The sequence below is a fragment of the Schistocerca americana genome, chromosome 2 (genome assembly GCF_021461395.2).
Source record: "Schistocerca americana isolate TAMUIC-IGC-003095 chromosome 2, iqSchAmer2.1, whole genome shotgun sequence".
Lineage (NCBI taxonomy): Eukaryota > Metazoa > Arthropoda > Insecta > Orthoptera > Acrididae > Schistocerca > Schistocerca americana.
Window position 1 is genome coordinate 205978410 of NC_060120.1, and position 20976 is coordinate 205999385.

The 20976-nt window shown below is 41.1% G+C and overlaps 1 protein-coding gene across 1 annotated transcript in view; it reads right to left on the reverse strand.

The window, feature by feature from the left end:
* The window catches only part of LOC124593881 (juvenile hormone acid O-methyltransferase-like), a 36206-nt gene extending 15776 nt beyond the window's left edge, over positions 1–20430 (reverse strand). The window contains exons 1-3 of the mRNA XM_047132228.1: positions 20392–20430; positions 16565–16785; positions 12669–12801 (exon numbers count right to left, since the gene is read on the reverse strand). Coding sequence (XP_046988184.1) covers positions 12669–12801; positions 16565–16785; positions 20392–20430 — 393 coding nt within the window. The remainder of the gene's footprint in view (positions 1–12668; positions 12802–16564; positions 16786–20391) is intronic.
* Positions 20431–20976: the final 546 nt, after the last annotated feature.

The window sequence follows — 20976 nt, forward strand, 5'->3', positions numbered from 1 at the left end:
TTCTGGTACAACATGACGCAGTTATTGATTTTCAGAATTCTTATTTAATGTTGAAGGATGAAAATATACTATTTGCTTTAGAATTTCAGCACTCACTATCTGCGGAAGAGCAAACAATTAATCGCACAGAGGTCATTTCCGTGTCACGTAACATAGACTGTAATCCCACATATCTGCTCTTAGTTGCTTAGATATAATCAGGATTTGGCGCAACGCTTTTACTAATATTGTGACGTACGTACACAACTATAATACTCTAGACGAAGCTGACTACGACGTAATACAGATGATTTCCGATAAAGTTAAACAAAGCAGTGCAACTACAGACGACGAACGAACGCAATTACACAAAATTCTTTTACAGCAAGCTCCAGTTTTTGACAACATTCCTGGTACTATGTCGGGTTTTATGTATGAATTTCAAGTGAAACAGCACGACACATTTAAAGCAAAGCATTATCCCATTCCATATATCCACAGAGAACAGGTTAAAAAAGAGTTGCAGGATATGCTTGACCAAGGAATTATTGAACCGGCAGTTAGTCCGTACATAAACCCGTTACATATTGTTAAGAAAAAAGATGGCTCACTTCGCCTTGTACTTGATTCACGTCACATTAATGACATTGTTATTAATGAAACAGATCGGCCACAGACTTTAGAGGAATTTCTACAGAAATTTCACGGTACAGCTATTTATTCCACACTAGATTTGAAATCGGGATTTTGGCAAATTCAACTTCATCCCAATTGCAGAAAATACACAGCATTTCTTTGTTTTGGCGACTGTTATCAATTTTGTAAATTACCATTCGGGTTAACTATTTCTTCTGCAGCTTTTATTCGCGGTTTGAACACAATACTTCCGACAGAACTTAAAGACAGAATTACGACGTACGTAGACGACATTCTTATCGCATAAGCTAACTGGACTGAACACCATATGATTCTTGAACGTCTGTTACAAACTTTCCATGCACAAGGACTCACAGTTAATCTTAGAAAATCGCACTTTGGCAAAACTTCTATAAAATTTCTTGGACACGTAATTTCAGCAGAAGGCATTGCGCCAGATCCGGAAAAACTTCAAGCTCTACGTGACATTACTGTTCCTACGACGAAGAAGCAATTACGGAGTTTTTTGGGCTTAATTAACTTTTTTCGTAAATTTATTCATCACTCTGCTTTGGACACACCTAGATTATGCCAATTAACAGGTAAAAACAGTATTTGGTCTTGGGATAAGCAAGCACATTCTGAATTTGTGAACCTGAAACGTGCTTTGTTGAATGCTCCACTTTTGTCGCACCCAGATCTTACTAGAAATTTTTCCATTGCCACTGACAGTTCCAACATCGCTTTAGGCGTACATATTTTCCAGGAAATAGAAGAAGATGGTTCAATAGTAATTAAAAACATCGCATTTGCAAGTCGCATTTTGTCACCAGCTGAACGAAATTATTCCGTTACAGAACTGGAAACATTATGTGTTGTATGGGCTTTCACGAGATTTAGGCACTTTCTTTATGGCAGACATACCACCATCTACACAGACCACAGAGCGATACAATTTTTACTTTCGGCTAAATTCACACACGACAGATTAAGCAGATGGAAACTTTATTTACAGGAATTTAATTTTACAATAGTTCACATTCCCGGCACACAAAATGTTATAGCAGACGCACTATCGCGTTCTCTCAGCAACAATCAGCAAGACGTAGCAACCAACTTCTGCAAAGCAAATTTCAGTGTCATGTACATTCAGCAAGTAGCATTTGAAAATTTTATTTCGTCGTCATTACAGGACATAGCACAAGAACAAAATAAAGACAATGTGTGGAAAGAAATTAAACACCTTTGGCAAGATAGGAATAATGTTACGATTAGAAACCATTACACTGTAAGCAATGACATTCTGTTTCGCCGCTCTCATCCTGACAGCAACAACTGGTTATTATGCATTCATGACGAACTGGTTAACAAATTAATCTGGTACACTCATTTAAGTTACGCACATTACGGAGCAAGAAAATGTTTTCTTATACTGAGACAGAACTGTTATTTTACCAACATGGAGAAACGTGTACGACGAGTTTTAGCATCTTGTAAAATTTGCCAGAAAGCTAAGTCAGACACCACTTCACATATTCCTCCATTATATCCCATTGTACCTGTTAAATTAAGACATATGGCCGCAGTAGACATTTTTGGTCCAATTCCGAGAACTAACAGAGGTTTTTGCTACATCTTTGTCGCTGTTGAGCTCACTTCAAAATTTGTTACTTTCACTCAGTTACGCAAAGCTACTGCTAAAGCCGTTTCGAAAGCATCTGTAAAACATTTTCTATTTCATGTAGGGCATGTGATGAAAGTAATTTCCGATAATGTATCACAATTTCGTTCTGCTACATGGACACGTATGTTACGAGCTAGAAACATTTCTCCGATCTATATATCCAAGTACCATGCTTCTTCGAACCCCTGTGAACGATTAATGAAAGAAATTGGTAAACTGTGTAGAATATACTGCCACAAAAGACACATTAATTGGGATAAACACATATTCTCATTCCAAGATGTAATTAATTCCATTCCAAATGAATCCACTATGCTATCTCCGCATGTTAACCTGAAAAACGTTGAACCACCAAACAAAATCAAAGAATTAGTAAACTTCCCTACCCGTCGCCGACTAAGACACCACGAAATAATTGACATTGCGCTGAACAACATCAAACGTGCCGCAGACTGCCGGAGAAGACAGCAAAAACAGGTTTGTACACGCCGCGACTTTCACATTGGACAGAAAATATTAGTACGTACACACTATTTATCCAGCAGAATAAAAGGTAAGTGCAGTAAATTTGAACTTCTATACGCAGGTCCATATCGGATTCGCAGCATTCCTCATCCCAATGTGGTACACGTCGAAACTTTGAGAACCAGAAAATCGAAAGGCAACCACCATTGGTCAAATATTAAACCCTTTATTGAATGAAGACACTTTATGATTCAACACACTATGATGCCATTTACTAATTTTTTATGACCATTTATGCAATTATATTCACATGACTAATTACTGATGATTATCGTATTTTTTCTTGGCAAGTGCCCGGCAAGGTAAGGTTAGCAGGTCGCTCTTCTTGTCGTTACACATCAGACCGTGCACATTTTCAATTTTTTTTTTTGTGTGTATGATTGTATTCCAGTTCTGTTTGTATGCACTGTGAAATAGTTAAGATATAATACACAACAGTTGACTTTGACATTTTTGTTGCCCTATGACATCTCAAGATGGTGACTGTTATACGTTTTTTGCTGCTGCATTGTATTATTCTGTGTACATTTTTGCATCTGAACACTGTCAATGTCTTTGACATATTACGTTTTCTGTCATGTTATGCTGTATGGATAATTATGTCACCATAAACCAGTCATTATTTAGTGGGTATATAATTTAAATGGAAGACATTAATCTGTGTTCATCAATTTCAGAAAGAAATGATGCGTGTAAGAAATAAATTCAACAGAAATGGGAATTTCACCTACGGAATAAACGAAAGAAGATGCAATAACTTTATGAGGAAGAGTAAATGGATCAGGATTAACAAGCATTAACAAGAATATACTATACTCATCGTAGAATAGCAGTCTTAACTAATTTTTTCTTTCAGAATACAAGGTGATTGATGCAGGCTGTCAGACAGAACTACACATCTTAGTTTTAGTGATGAAATATGCTAGAGATAAGGAATAGTTGTGTAATGAGTAATGAAGTGATTTTTTGCAGATGATAATGAATGCTGATGAATAATGATGAAGAATATGCTGCTATGAATAATGAAGTTTTTCTTTACAGGTGATGATGATAATGGAGTTTTTGATGATATGGATAATGAAGTTTTTTTCTTTGCAGATGAGGATAATGTTGAAGTTATATTTAGGCTATGTAGTTATTTAAGTATTTGTTGCAGTTCGTTTTGACAGCAAGTGTTATATTGCACAGTATAATGACTGAAGGTTTTGGAAAGGACAGCTCTGGAACACATTTTTTATACACATTTCACTACCTGTTAATTCAAAGTTCACTACTTTTCAGCATAAAATGCATTTCTCTTTTCAGCTTAATAATTCATTTTTATATGTTTTTTGCAGGAGAAATTATTTATGAGATTAATGTGCTATAAGCAGTTGTTCATTAAATCTATGAATGTGGTTACATATACTCTACTTGTTTCATAATCTTGCCACAGCTGACTTATGACGAATGACGTTACACATTTTTCATTTATACCAATAACCCAGAAGCAAATTCTTCTCTCTTGCTTTCCCCTATAATTACCCTAAGCAATGCATTGCTAACAAAAAAATGTATTACCAGTCCCAAATAATATTACTAGTTTAAGAGAATTCTGAATAATACTGATCAGCTCTGAATAGTATGTCACTTCAGTAATGACTTCTTAATGATACAAAAAAAATATATATATAAAATAATGCTTTGTAACGGGCAAATAACTGCCACTGTTTATTGTAATGAGACTACTTATAATGCCCATGATTATTAATGCTATGACTGTAATTAACTGATTTTTAATCATGACTTCTTAATGGTGTGTATCACCAGTTTCAAATAATGCTACTCATTTAAGAAAGTTCTGAATAATACTGAATGATGAACAATGTTTTATACTATTCAATACTTACTGGCCACTGAGTGCCAATAATTAATCTAATTAAATGAATTATGATTTTTCATGTTCTATAACTGGCCACTGAGTGCCAATAATTAATGTCACTAAATGAATTATGTTATTAATTATGCCATTAATTAGCTCTTCTTTTCAATGTTGACTTTTCATGTTTTGGTAAATGGCCAATGAGTGCCAATAATTTGTATCACTCAATGTATTATGTTAATGCTAGGCCAATAATTGACTCTCCTCTTCAATTAAGACTTCTGATGAACATTATTCTGTCATACTAAATATGCTTTGTAACTGGCCAAGGACTGCCACTGTTTATTGTAATACGATTACCCATGATGCCAATAATTTAATTTTATGAACATTATTCTGTAATACTACATACTTGGTACAGAAATGTTCAATAACTGGGCTATGAATGCCGCAAACTACTACTGTAATTCTCAATGAAGCCTATTATGTGACTTAATGTCCTTCACCTTATGAGCTAACTACTCTCAATTACTGCAATATGCATTTGTCCTGTCCATCCTCATGATCATGGAGCACTATATTTGGTTTTTGCACTAATTCTACGTTGGTGTGCCTTGTAAGAGCGTGGTGTTGATACGACATGCTGTCCACCACCGTGAGCGATGAAGACGTTATTATGGTCCCACTGTTTGGTGTACCTGATGTACTGCCAAAATGAAAACATGGAATATTACTACGACAGTTCAGTGTCTTGGCTACGCTGATAAATTCTGATGGGAAAAGAGCTTCAAATTGTGTCACTTGGTGTTGTACTTCTGTGGAAAGAACAGCTGTGTGCAATCTAAAGTGCTACAACCATGATGCAATCCTTCCCTTTCCTGTCCTAATTCTTGTCACATAGTGAAAATCATTTTTTGCTAAGATCATTTATGTTCATGGGCTATACATTTTTTCGATTTGCTGAACTCCAGTGCGAGTACACTTATGTCACTTGTCGACATGATTTTTTTTGCCATTATGTTTATTTGTTGTGAAAATGCTAAAGACATTTTTTCGATTTGTTCTGAAGTACAGTATATGTGCACTCTTGTCTTTTATATTGTATATACACTCCTGGAAATTGAAATAAGAACACCGTGAATTCATTGTCCCAGGAAGGGGAAACTTTATTGACACATTCCAGGGGTCAGATACATCACATGATCACACCGACAGAACCACAGGCACATAGACACAGGCAACAGAGCATGCACAATGTCGAAACTAGTACAGTGTATATCCACCTTTCGCAGCAATGCAGGCTGCTATTCTCCCATGGAGACGATCGTAGAGATGCTGGATGTAGTACTGTGGAACGGCTTGCCATGCCATTTCCACCTGGCGCTTCAGTTGGACCAGCGTTCGTGCAGGACGTGCAGACCGCGTGAGACGACGCTTCATCCAGTCCCAAACATGCTCAATGGGGGACAGATCCGGAGACCTTGCTGGCCAGGGTAGTTGACTTACACCTTCTAGAGCACGTTGGGTGGCACGGGATAGATGCGGACGTGCATTGTCCTGTTGGAACAGCAAGTTCCCTTGCCGGTCTAGGAATGGTAGAACGATGGGTTCGATGACGGTTTGGATGTACCGTGCACTATTCAGTGTCCCCTCGACGATCACCAGTGGTGTATGGCCAGTGTAGGAGATCGCTCCCCACACCATGATGCCGGGTGTTGGCCCTGTGTGCCTCGGTCGTACGCAGTCCCGATTGTGGCGCTCACCTGCACGGCGCCAAACACGCATACGACCATCATTGGCACCAAGGCAGAAGCGACTCTAATCGCTGAAGACGACACGTCTCCATTCGTCCCTCCATTCACGCCTGTCGCGACACCACTGGAGGCGGGCTGCACGATCTTGGGGCGTGAGCGGAAGACGGCCTAACAGTGTGCGGGACCGTAGCCCAACTTCATGGAGACGGTTGCGAATGGTCCTCGCCGATACCCCAGGAGCAACAGTGTCCCTAATTTGCTGGGAAGTGGCGGTGCGGTCCCCTACGGCACTGCGTAGGATCCTACGGTCTTGACGTGCATCCGTGCGTCGCTGCGGTCCGGTCCCAGGTCGACGGGCACGTGCACCTTCCGCCGACCACTGGCGACAACATCGATGTACTGTGGAGACCTCACGCCCCACGTGTTGAGCAATTCGGCGGTACGTCCACCCGGCCTCCCGCATGCCCACTATTCGCCCTCGCTCAAAGTCCGTCAACTGCACATACGGTTCACGTCCACGCTGTCGCGGCATGCTACCAGTGTTATAGACTGCGATGGAGCTCCGTATGCCACGGCAAACTGGCTGACACTGACGGCGGCGGTGCACAAATGCTGCGCAGCTAGCGCCATTCGACGGCCAACACCGCGGTTCCTGGTGTGTCCGCTGTGCCGTGCGTGTGATCATTGCTTGTACAGCCCTCTCGCAGTGTCCGGAGCAAGTATGGTGGGTCTGATACACCGGTGTCAATGTGTTCTTTTTTCCATTTCCAGGAGTGTACATTTTATTTTGATGATATGTTCTGAACTACAGTGCATGTGCACTTATGTGCTAATATGCTTTCTACTGAACTTCAGTGCCTGTGCACTTTTCTCATTTTTCAATATGATTTGTACTCATTCTGTATGTTCAACACTTCAGTGCGTTTGCACTTATGTCATTTGTTACTCATTGTATATACATTTCGTCATTTGCTAATATGTTCTCAACTGCAGTGCATGTGCACTCATGTCACTTGTCAACATGATTTTTTGCCATTCTGTTTATTTGTTCTGAAAATGCTAAAGAATTTTTTCAGTGCGTGTGCACTTTGTTATCTGTCAAATAATTTGTATATACATTTTTCTGATCTGCGAATATGTTTTGTACTCATATCTTGACTTTGTCTGAAATGTTTTGTACTCGGTGCATGTGCCCAACATTTAATTCATGTATCTAAATATTCGGTAAATTGTACAAGTTGATTAATTATAGAAAAAATTTTGCCGCGCTTGGTAAGTCCAAATGACTCACGATCGCTGCCAAATTTTTGCCCCCCCAGTGGAGGGTTATGAAATACGTATGTTGTGTGGCGGCGATGGCGAGGCATTGCAGAGTCTCTGACCAGAGAGCCATTTATCGTGGCTAGTCTGCGCTTGACCGCGCGAGAGTTGCGAGCGGTACTCTGTCAGTAGTAGTCGTGCAGTACAGTTGCGAGCAGTAGTCAGTGGGCAGTCTGTGAGCAGTGCAGTATGTCGGTAGTAGCAGTCGAGTACAGTTGTGTGTGAGGAGTCGGCGAGCGTCGACATGGCACTCTGATCAAGATTCAGGATGAGGTATATTATTTTTAAATGCGCTCAGCTAATAATGTAAATTAACTGTAACTAATTTGTGCAACAATCGCCCCAATAATAATTTTGATTTCAAAGCAATATTTTTAACAAAAGTACTATTTAATTGAACGAACGATTTCCTTCCATTTCCTTTAAGGAAAATTTTTAGTTAAATTTAAAAAAAAAAAAAAAAATATTACTTGTGATGCAGTTCCTCCAAGCCGTGGCCAACAATAAGAGCAGAAATTTGACATGCAGTTTCAATGAGGTAAGAAATTAATTATGATTTTTTGCACAGGGCCAAAGACCGATATTTCGGTTTAATTGAGTTATCATTATCACTGAGATTTTCTTATCACTGAATTGACTTTCATTATTTTTGTGAGGAACTTATACTTGGGTCAGATTGCTAATTTTTGTTTAGTTGTCATTGTCATTAAATTTATTTGCTGGGAGCTTACGTTAGGTTGTATTCTTGTTAACATTCAACTATTGTGTTTCAAAATTTCTCTGGGGAGCTTACACTTAGCTCAATGCCCATTAGCATTTAAATTAATATCATTTAAAATTTTCGGTGGGGAGGTTACACCAGCACGGAGCCGGCTAGAGAAAGTTCTGTCTTCGCCAGCCAGCGACTCAAGTACCACCACTATTTGGACACAGCCTCAGATGGGACGTCGCCCGCGACCTGCGCTCTGAGCCTTTGTGTTCCGCGCCGTGGACAAGTCGTACTGCCCGTGCGATACAACTTTGGATACGTACTTTGTTTTGAAGACAGACTTTTCATTGCTCACGAGAACGTAATCTAAGCCCTCAAGAATCTATTCCGGTTTCGTTTAAGAACAGTTATTTGTGATGAAACTTTCCTTCACAATACTAGGAAGAATCGCTGGAAAACGTTTACTTTCTTCTGTTGCGCTGTTTAAGAAACAGTGACTGTTTGTGTTCGAAGTTTACTTGTTCAAATAAACGAAGTTAAATTATGTCTACTCGTGATAGTGTGGAAATATCCTGAGTGAGAAACACTTCATTCACATCTTATTGTAACATCTTGAATTAATCAGCACAAAAGCGCACATTAGAATTTAACTGACCTTAGTGTTATACGGGGGGAGGGGGGGGGGCAATTATTGAACTACATGTAATAAAATCGTCATAGCTTCTCTGAATGGTTTGCGTTAGGAAGTTCAAACTGCACTGTTACTGCACTGTTGGCTGCGTAGCATGATGGGAATTAGCATGCGCATTGTTGTTTGGCTTAGCAACAAAGGCCACCTTCATTTGGATGGGTTCGCCAGTAACCAAAATAAACGCACTGGGGGGACTGATAATCCGATTTTCGCGATCGAGAAGTCTCTTCACTCTCAGCAGGTGACTCTGTGGTGGGCAGTGTCCAGTCACGGATTGTCGGTTCGATATTCGTTGATGGTTGATGCCACGGTGACTACCGAACGGCACGTGACGGTTTTGGAAGATGGTTCCATCTCCATTATACAAAGTGACCCTCATTTCGACAAGATATGGTTCGTGAAAGACGGAGCTCGACCCCATCGAAACAGGAGAGTGTTTGATGTTCTGGAAGAACACTTTGGGGACACTCATTATGGCTCTCAGGTACTCAGAAGCCACTGCATGGGCCTCAACTGGCCACCATATTCTCTGGATCGGAACACATGCGACACCTTTTTGTGGGGCTATATTAACGACACGTTTACAGCAATAACCCCAAAACCATCTCTGAGCTGCAAACAGCCATTCAGGTGGTCATCGACCCCACCGCTGTTCCGACACTTCAGCGTATCATGCAGAATTTTCTTATTCGTCTGCGCCACATCATCGCCAATGATGGCTGCAATATCGAACATGTCGTAATCTAAATCCGAATCTTTGTAGTGATGTTCATATGTTGAATAAGTTGTGTGCACGCCGTAGTTTGTAACTAATTTACGTTTTATTCAAATAGTTCAATAATTCTCACCCTGCAGAAGTCGTAATGATATACTGGTGCAGATTCGGCTCCTAAGAACTGGTTATTTTGGAAAGTCTCGCCAGAGTATGTCTAAAGCCCCTTTCACGTGAACGATTTTGTTGTCTCCATTGACTACTCGTGACAAGTGAGTCTACTGCAGGACCTCTGGCGTTGTACCAATGTAACAAGTCTCGTCTGTCACGAGTGGTTGCTCTTGATGACACCTCAGCGCCGAAAGTGCTTGCGTTGTGAGAGCTGTCTGCTCAGCAGTTTGGCTCTCGAAGTGAGGTTATGAAGAGCAATCCGTTTTGCTAAAATAAAATCTACATATTGTAATAGAATTGAGAAAAAGCAATGATGATAAAGTTTATTATTAATGATCAAGGCGAAATTCATACCAGATGTTCTGGACATAGGACGTATGCTGAATTCTCCACTCTCTGGAGAAATGAAAGAATAGGCAAATTGTCACCCAAACACTTCGAGACATCTGCATTTATTTCCTCAAAAAATACACGCAACAACAAATGTTGTGCATCGCCCTTTCACTTGGAAATTCACTGGACAGAAAACAAAAATTGGCTTCAATCATGCGATTGTTTTCATTTGGGATGTGTTCAGATCACCAAATCAAACACACAGACATTTGTGTAAGGACAAAATCCTCTGCTTCCCACTGGAGGTTTTTCACAGCATTCCTGGGCCAACGTTAATATGTTCAGACTTTAAACCTTTGCTTATGTATCTTCGATGAGATTATCAAGCCAGCCCTGGTCCAGTTTGTCCCACTCTCCAGTGACGATTCTGCGTAAGTTGCAGAGTATATGGTCGTTGTCGATGTGCGATTGGTTTCACAGTATCGATGATGAACAGGTGCTCAAGGCTCATTAATCATGAATTTTGCAGTCAATGTTTACTGGGCATTGTTGCTTCGAATGATCGTTCCTGTCATATTCCTCAATACTGATCACTCCTCCCGGGATACCCGCTAGGTTTGTGGCTTGAGTTCAGTCGAGAATCGTATTTGCGAGGATGTGCTGAACTTGAATGACTCCAAACTTTTTTAATTCGAAAAATCACAAAACTTTTTAAATTAAACAAGCTTTATTAATATCTACTTCATTATTTTTCGTGTCTATAGACTTATTTCTCAACGCAGTCACCTTGGTGACGAAGACATCCCCCCAGCTAGAGGCCGGTTTGTTGATCAGCCATTGTAGAATATTTGACTTTCTGACGGAACCAAAACCTTACCTCTAATTACACTGCTTCATCGCTATTAAAGCGAAGTCTTCTAAGCTGTTCTTTAAGCTTTGGAAAGAGATTGTGCTCTGTCACTGACAATGAGGTTGTTGTTATTGTGGCCTTCTGTCCGAAGACTGGTTTGATGCAGCTCTCCATGCTATTCTACACTGTGCAAGTCTCTTCATACCCAAATAAATACTGCAGACTACATGGTTCTGAATCTACTTACTGTATTCATCTCTTGGTCTCCTTCGACGATTTTTTCTCCCTTCATTACGAGCACGAACAGCCCAGCGTCGGACATTAGTGATGTCGATACAATCATCACCACACATAGCTTTCATTCTTCTATGGATTTCAATTGGATGCACGTTGTCTGCGGTTAGACACTCCATTACAACACATTGTTTCTTACGCACCGACATAGTTGCGGTACATACCGCTATTTAACACGCTACAATTCGAAACCATCTTACGTCCGTCGACTGAGAAATAAACCAGACCTTTAGTACCTCTACCAGTATAGAGAACATAATTAAAAATTCGGAGGCATTGCTTTTCTACAAGCCCTCGTATCATTCGAACAGTGACTTACTTGGCGCATCAGCGCTCACAATTTAGAAATTTTACATTGTTATCTACGTTGTATGGAGGTACACGAGACGATCTATGGACTTTCACATTTCATTTTAAGCACATCTGGTGCACGATTTTGCTTTAAATACCAGTTGAGGCGGACAAAAGGCACCAGGAAAAGAGTTTATGGAATCTGCTGAAATACATTTTTTAAATTTATTGCAAACTCTTTGCATTGGCCACAAAATTTATTGTAACTCATTTGTTTGTACAGTTCGAGGGAACTGCGTTCATGTGAATTATCAATTGAACAAGATCCGGCTGATGCAATCAGACACCTAGACAACGTAGAGCCATAGACAGTAGTGTGATTGCATTCCAGTTCAGCCATATTCCAAGGGATAGTGCAGTATAATTTATTGTTATCAGCTTGACCGGTAATACCGCATCTTCCGGTTCTTATCGTACATGAAACTCTGGAAGACTGAGTGCTCGGATGCCTCTCTCTGCCCTATAATTAGCCCTGTTCATTAACCACGGGACACCAGAAGACTCCTGTTGATGATCGCCGCAGAGGGTTGACAATGAAGGACTGGCTATTGTATGTTTTAACTTGATGTAGCTCGGCTTTATAAATTTTCTAAAGTAAACTTATCCCTACTTCATAAATCATATTTACTGTGTAATCGGTGGACGGTTAGAAAATTTTACAACTAACACAGAAACAAAAGTGGGTGGCAGGCTAAACAGGTTGACTTCTTCTGAGGTAGGGCATTTTTAGAATTATTAAACATAATTTCCCAAGTATTTCTAAGATTTAGGAGAATATCGGGTAGGCCTAAGGGTTACCTGCATGTACCGCGCCCAACGCGAGTCTTTCGCCATTTCTTCAAACGCTGTGTAAAACACCATGTTAGCTATTATGCTGAAGACAGTCTCTCCTCCAGGCACCAACAGCTTGTGAATGTTCTGGACAGCGCGCCTGTGAAAATATTAATGTCTTAGGAGGCGTTGCCCCAGTGGAGGACACATAAGACTTTTTGATTTTTTGTAAGAATCAAATGAACGAATTACAACAAAACTATTTTGTGGTGAAAATGTACAACACTAATACTAAAACCCCACACAAAATAAGGTGATTTTTATTTCACATTATGCAAACGAAGTTAAATTAACAGGCTTGAACTTGCTGTTCACAACGCCGAACACATTATGAGAACGATAACATTGTAAATGTGAGCACAAAAATGAAATTACATGTAACGGTAAATTCAGTGTCGTTATAGGTCTTCAATGTAATCATTCCTTGCTCTCTGTTGATATCTTGTGCTATTTGAAAACCAGCAGATTGAGCACACCTTGGTGAAAATTCAGAATTGCAATTCATTAATTCCATAAAAAAATTACTGACTACAGCTTTTTTGTTCCTGTGGCTTCAAATGTTGCATTAAATTATAGACTAATTGTAAAATTGCTACCTTTTAGGGGCAAAGAACAGTTTTTCTAAAAATTTAAGATGTCTATCCTCCAACTGATTAATGAAAGAGTTTTTTAATTTATTTTACAAATATACTATTGTTGTACATAGCCCGGAATTAAAGCGACATGTTCTTCTAACGGACTCTTAGGGACAGGGCAGGACCCTTCTGCTGAATTTTGCAGCTAAGGCGCTATCGACGGCATTTTTTTTACTATCATTGCATCCAATTGTGATATCTTTGAAATTCTCATTCTGGCACGATGAAAGGGATACGTTTTCGCGTCCAACAACTTTCCTAATATTATTTCATAACGACCATGTTGTCTTCATTTTCTTCTGCTATATCACATAGCTCGAATAGATGCCGATACTGTGGACGGCGGGGGGATGTGGGGGAGAAGCCACAACGGGATATGCCGTTTTGTTTTTAATGAAACCAGCAGCTTCTCCCCTGTACCCATCTATAGTGTCCTTTCCTTCTTTTTCCGTTGAGTTGAAAGCGTGAATGAGATTTTTTTCATGTCTCGTAGAGACCAGAGGGGTTTATTTCCTCCAAAGTAGTTTTACAGCTTCTAAATCTATACTACTCTCCCCGTAGTCTCTCGTTCAAAGATGCCTTGCAGAACAACCTGGAGCGAATCATGAACTTTCATTGTTTTTTATGCATATCGAGAAGGAACATATTCAGTAAACAGTACGCCTTTGCAGCTTTTATTTTTCTTCCAGTTGACTTGTCGAACATCTGCCAAGTCCTCTCCTGGTAAAAAAAAAAATTTCGGTTCTAACTGGAGACCAGTGGTGTGCTACAGCCTTTAAAATTTGTCTTCATCTAAAAAGAAAAAAGAAAACATTTTATAATGAGCGGACGCTAAAAGTTTTCAAAAAGGGGCTGGATTGGCAATAAAATACCGTCACTTCTAACACGTCGCGGCAGTACGCAAGTTACTATGTGGAAACTATAAAGTGGCAGTGTCTTTCCGGTGTGAGTTAGCGCAGCTCGGTGAAGGGCAAAGCAAAACACCACCCGAGAAGGCAAAGGAACGCTCTATTTCTTTTAGAATACCATATCTGGGTGCAGTATGCGAAAAAAATGCAGTCATACGAGATGTAAAACATTACTTCAGCGTGTTTTACATTTTCGGATAGAAGCAGTAAACCCAGGCAAAAAGCTCTGGTAAGTCCCATAGTGCTCAGAGCCAATATATGAGCTCTGGTAAACAAATATAATGAAGCGGCTGGATACTGTTTTACATACAAAGATTGCCGTAATAAATATATAGGACAAACCGGTAGGTCATTTCAAATAAGATTTCAGGAACACCTTATCTTAAATAACCCACGAGTTAAATTAACGGCGCACTTAGCGAAGAGGGACACAACATCACAAGCCCTTCAGAAAATTTAAAAATATTCCATAAGAAAGAAAAAGGCCACATTTTGAATATGTTAGAGAGAGTAAACGAAAACGCACAATTCACGTTGAATAACCAATTGAAATTAAAGCACCACATCATTCTGTCTAATTTTGATTGTTTGTATGATTTAGTTTTAGAACGTAATAAAATTATCTATTATTCTCGTGTGTAAAGGCATCGACCCAGCGCTCCTAGCCATGAGTACATGACGTCACACCGTCCACATCGAGGCCCACGAGAAAGACAGGCCGCAGCGCGTACGTCACGAAGGTAGGCCTGAACTCGTTCGCTCGCTCAGCTCAGCAGACAAAATGCGTTCCTAGACCTGTTAACTTGCAGCTTGGTGTGAACACACTAATGAGAATTGCATCTTCTACTGGAATTTGCTATTATGTAGTCCTACTGATTTCGAATCCTGCCTCGGGCATGGATGTGTGTGATGTCCTTAGGTTAGTTAGGTTTAAGTAGTTCTAAGTTCTAGGAGACTGATGACCACAGATGTTAAGTCCCATAGTGCTCAGAGCCATTTGAACCAAGTCCTACCGATTAACAGTACTACCTCAAAATGTAATTTAAGACTAATACTTGATATAAATGTGTATCGCATTTAGCCTCTTCTGCTTAACAGTCCTCATTTCATACAAGAAGTGGTTCCTTATGCAGCTGATAATCATTTTGGCATGATTTTAATTTTATTGTACCTCAGTACAGCCGTATTGGACTTCGTATCATTCTAGGACTAATAACAGTAATAATCCATAACAGCGGATTCCAGCAAAAGATGCAATTCTCGTTTGTACGTACACATTTAGTTACCAGTTAACAGACGTATAAACGTAGTTTTCGTCTGCTGAGTTGAGCGAGCGAGCGAGCGCACGCTTACATTCGTGACGTACGCGCCGCGGCCTGTCTTTCTTGTGGGCCTCGGTCCACATGGATAGCTTCCGTTCCGCCAGCCAGCTAGTCTCTCCTTGTCGGTCATGCAGGGCGCTTTTGCTTTATCCTACACCGACCTGCCCTTCTGTCACACTGCTAAGATACTGTCACCTGACACTTATCACACAGTAATCTGCGTAGTGTCGTGACAAATCATGTTAGTAGTGACAATTTTTTAACGCTAAACCGTCCCTTTTTTAAAAACTTTTAGCGTCCACTCACTATAAAATATTTTCTTTCGTCTTTTTTGATGCAGGCAAATTTTAAGAAATGAAGGTACGCCATATGACGATATTCACTGAATAGTAAATCCTTACTAGGAGCGACCGGTATGTCTGCAATCTTTTTAAGTTGTGACTATACTTTTGACATTCGTTTACTAACTTTAACATCCACATTATATGGTGACGCTGTACTTTGCTTTTTACCGCGTATGTTGCACCTGACGATGAGGCTTTAGGCAGAGAAACCCATTGTGCTTCAATGAAAATCAATTTAACCAACTGTTAGCGGACTTCTGCCTAACGCCATGTCATTGAAAAGCTGAGGTTGGCCTGAATATAAAATAGTTTATTTCTATTTTAAACAGTGTTCTTTACCCTTTGACGTGCCCTCGTAGTTGCATGGTGCTCTGTGACTTCGTTTTAATACATAACACATTCTTCTGCCAGTCTGACAACAAGTCTTACAAAATCTAGTTTTGTCCGTACCATAAGATATACATATCGATAAACTTAAAATATTATTGGAGAATATGTATGATTGATTGTTATTGTATTTCTTACTCGTGGAAGTACCACAACAGCAATCCATAGCTGGAGTGATCAAGTGTAACCCCCTTGCATTACAATCGGAGAAATAAGGCAGGCCAGCTGTTGTACGGTATGGGTTAGTGCGACAAACTGAGCACACACCTGTTGTCGGGCACCCAATGCAGCAGCAGCAAACAGAACACCTTGCCGAAGGGCGCGTACTGCCACACGGCGGAGTTCTCCAGGTCGGGCTGAACCACGTCTAGCTGCTCGTACGTGATGGTGCCCGGTAGCGCGTTGTGCTGCCTGCAGAACTCCAGCATCTTTGTGCTGATGTCGCAGGCCACCAGCTTCGTGCCCGGTGGAAGCCGCGGAGCTAAAACCTGCCAGTGCAGAAATATACTTTCTGATTTGCTCTTCTATGCTATACAGCATATAAAGTTAATCAGTGCTTCCGTTTCTTTGAAAAGGCAAAGCGATCCACAGGTATTGCAGATCATTGATACAACCGCGCTGTGCAATTTCCAGACATGTCGAATATTGAGAAAAGAGGAGGGTGATGAAAGAGGCCACAGTTGTCGAATGGAGAGAACGGTGCAGATTACAGAGCGTCCAGTCCGTGTGTCGTGACCTGGTACATGGGGGCGGCCCGCCGCGCTGTCCGCGGAACATAGCTCACTGCGCCAGCTAAAGCCTGTACAGGGCGGTCGGGAACGGCCTGAAAAGCTTGTAAGGATGTTGCAGGGTAGGTTACACTGGGAAATTATTATTAATCGTTTCTGATTTTGTTATTATTGAAGTTAGCTAGATAAATAGTTGAACGCGTGAATTCAAGCAGTGTACCGGAGAAGCTGTTGCCAAATATGTTCTTCCTTCGTTTCCTCAGACAGCACAAATGTAGCTTCTACTCACCTAGATTAAATTTATAACTTCCGGAAAATACACATTTTAGCTGGTGATGTGCATTTGAAGAAGTGGTAATTTACGGACTAACAGGTGTCTGTTTGAAAACCCGCCGGTATCGTGCAAACTCCATGGGTTGTGGCCGGCTCCTGTATACGTAGGGTGAGCTTGTCGGGTCCACGTCTTCAGCAAGCGTTCAACGCTGGTGTGAGGAACATCGGCTGCGTTTGAGCTGGATTCGTTTCCAGATTTGTGTGTCCTTGTGTCAGAACATTGTTCATAAACTGATGAAAACACAGTGTACTTACAGTTCGTTTCTTTTTAAGGTTCCTTACTTCAGTCGGTAAAAATCGAACCCCTGCTGGATTACTTTATTGTCAGTCCATCTGTCTCTCCAATTGTCAAAAACCCATTTTCTCGAACGAGTAAACGTATCAAGCTTAAATTTATGCCACATGCTAATATCTACTGTCCCTTGACGGAGTAAGAAAGTGAAGCTTCCAAGACAGTGAAGTCACGAGGTACGGCCATTTATGACATATTTTGACACTCGAAAGCTCACTCATCAAAACTATAGTTACTTCCCGTTCAGCTAGAATCATGAATTTTGGCATGAAGCAAGATTTCACAGTTTATGTAAATTTGTAATTGTATCACACGAAAAATTATGTTTTTGTCATTTGAAATCCGACTTCGGACTTGAAATTAAAACATTTTCGAACGGCTTGCAATTCCTGGGACTAATATTTTGTCATCATTGTTGATAACAAGTTGGTAAGCAGTCGAGATTCTCGATTTCCGATATGAATGAACTGTCTGTATAAATAATGAAGTTTGTATGGAACCCTCACAGCGCGAGACCTAAACGCACAGGCAAATGTTTCGTTATACTGGATGTTAAAAAAATTGTACCGTATATTGAAAGGTGGCAGTATGGACTAAAACAAGAAAACAGTCCAATATACATGCGCACTTAAATGTATACCTTAAGTGCTATGAGCATTTGTTCATATAGGCTCGTGTGAAACAAATTTTTAATACTGAACAAATGGTCACAGCTCTTAATTTATACGTTTTAGAAGCCATGTTTACTGGATATTTTTGTCTTGTTTTGGACCACACTATCGCCTCTCAAAAAAAAACTCCGTCCGCACAGGCCTTGGAAGGCCCAAAGGTACCGACCGGCCGCCGTGTCATCGTCAGCCCACAGGCGTCACTGAATGAGGATATGGAGGGGCACGTGGTCAGCACACCGCTCTCCGGGCCGTAAGTCGGTTTACGAGACCGGCGCCGCTACTCCTCAATCAAGTAGCTCCTCACTTAGCCTCACGAGGGCTGATTGCACCCCGCTTGCCAACAGCGCTCGGCAGACGGGATGGTCACCCATCCAAGTGTTACCACAGCCCGAAAGCGCTTAACTTCGGTGATCTGAGGGAACCGGTGTTACCACTGCGACAAGGCCGTTGGCATCGCCTCTCAAATTATGGGATAATTTTTAACACCTTGCATAAATAATCCATGCTTAATTGTGAGCATCGTGTTTTTTCTTGCTTTCGAAAAGGATATATCGATCTGTTAGATATTACACAATGTAAAATTCCAGCTAGAAAGTAACAGTACTGTGAAGCAGATAGTTGATACTGTATAGCTGAGGTGCCGAATCGAAGATAGGCGCAACAAAAAGACTGTCAGAAAATGAGCTTTCGGCCAACAGGGCCTTCAAAGAAAATAGTCGGTGATTATGATCATGTGTGTGTGAGTTGCGGTTGCCAGTGTGTGTGTGTGTGTGTGTGTGTGTCTGTGTGTGTGTGTGTGTGTGTGTTCGCGTTGTCTATTGTCGACGAAGGCCTTGTTAGCCGAAAGCTCATTTTCTCTTTTTGTTGTGGCTGTCTGCAACTCACTATCTCCGCTATATGGTGACTAGCAACTATCCTTTTCTTGTTAATTATTATAGGTGCCCGAAATTTGGTGCACCTGTTGTGTACCAGGTCGTACTGTAAATCAGGAGATGAACAAGGATTATGCAAGTAGAATAGAAATCCCACAGCAAGTCTAAAATCTATTGTCGTACGTAGGACGTTATGTATAGCTTTCTTTACTAAAATTCATTAATGGGTGTGATAAATGTAAAGCCCTTGTTGCTGCTGGTGATGAGTTACCTGTGAGCGGGATGGACAGAGACATTATCTCATTTACTCAGTATGTGCAGCGGCGCATTAAAGCTACCATTTACTGGTAGTCTGGCATATCAAATTGTTGTTGAAGGAGAAGATAGTGAAGTAGCTGTAACAGTGGCAGTGCACCACAGCCCACGGATAAGCAATTACACCGCGATTCGAATATGTTCGTAGGTAGTAATGTACAATATTGCTTCGTCTTAAGGATTATCCACACCACAAATCGCTGCATCAAGAATTGCATGGCGCCGATTTGCGTAACCGGGTAGTGGTTTGTAAATGGACACGTCAACAAATGCAATCGACCCCAAGTTATCTGCCGAGAAACTATTTTCCAGTGAGTCTACATTCACAAACCATGGTTGCCTTTACCGGGATAACATGCATTACTGGAGTGAATACAATCCCCACTGGTTACAACAAGTTGACCATCAGCGTCCTTGGTCGGTTAACATATCTTGTGGCGTCGTAGGAAACAAACTCATTAGTCCGTATCTTATCGACGGCACGTTGAAGGGGCACAAACAGGAACTACCGGTACAACTGTAAGACGTTGTTTCCGACGTACGACAACGTATGTGGTTTCAGCATGACAGTTCCCGGGGCATTATGTAATTGGAGCACCGGAGCTATTAAATCGTGTTTACACTAGTCGGTGGATCTGGAGAAGTGGCCCTGTTAATTGTTCTGCTAGGTCGCCGGATTTGATGACACTGGATTTCTTCCTTTGGGGATATGTAAAAGATGAAGTGCAGCAGCAAGTGCCAACAGGCAGTGAAGATATGGGCGACAGCATCGGAAACGGCGATGCTGCTATTCCCGCATCTATGCTTCTGTCCTGTTTACGATCATTTCGAAAGTGGATCATTAAGTGTACTGCAGATGGTGATACTACGTTTGAACACTTACTCGAAATGGAAAAGGAGAGTAGAGATCGTCGCGAGCCATGGCCACAGTGCTGCGTCAAGTACTCCCCTGTTCGATCTGTCGGAGGAATACGACGAAGCGAATGGGGTTCCAAGTAAAAGTTACGAAATACTGGCCTGGCCCAACTTCACAGCATGGAGGTGCGGTCCCAATGACTTTCAAGGGCCACTGAGTATCATATCATAAATTACGATGGGGTACCCATTTGTGTTCCTCTGATTACAGCGTCATCTGTGGCGAAAGGAAGGAAATGCTTCAGACAAAAGTATGTAGATTTGGCCGTAGAATCGTAATCTGCAATAAAAAACGGGCGTTTCCATTGAAGATTTCAAAGTCGCCCATACCAGCCACCCACGGGGTTGGGTGGCGGGTTGAGTTTGATATCATTGAGTGTCCCCCTCCGAGCAAGCAAATTGGAATTTGAACTTTTTTTGGTCCGAAGTGTAGTTTCAAGATACTATAGTGTCTTCTGTTAAAATGAACACTCTGTGTACCTCCTTTTCTCGGTGGTCCTAGATAGCCAAGAGCGACGGTACTTTTCAGAATACATCGGAGTTGCTTAGTCGT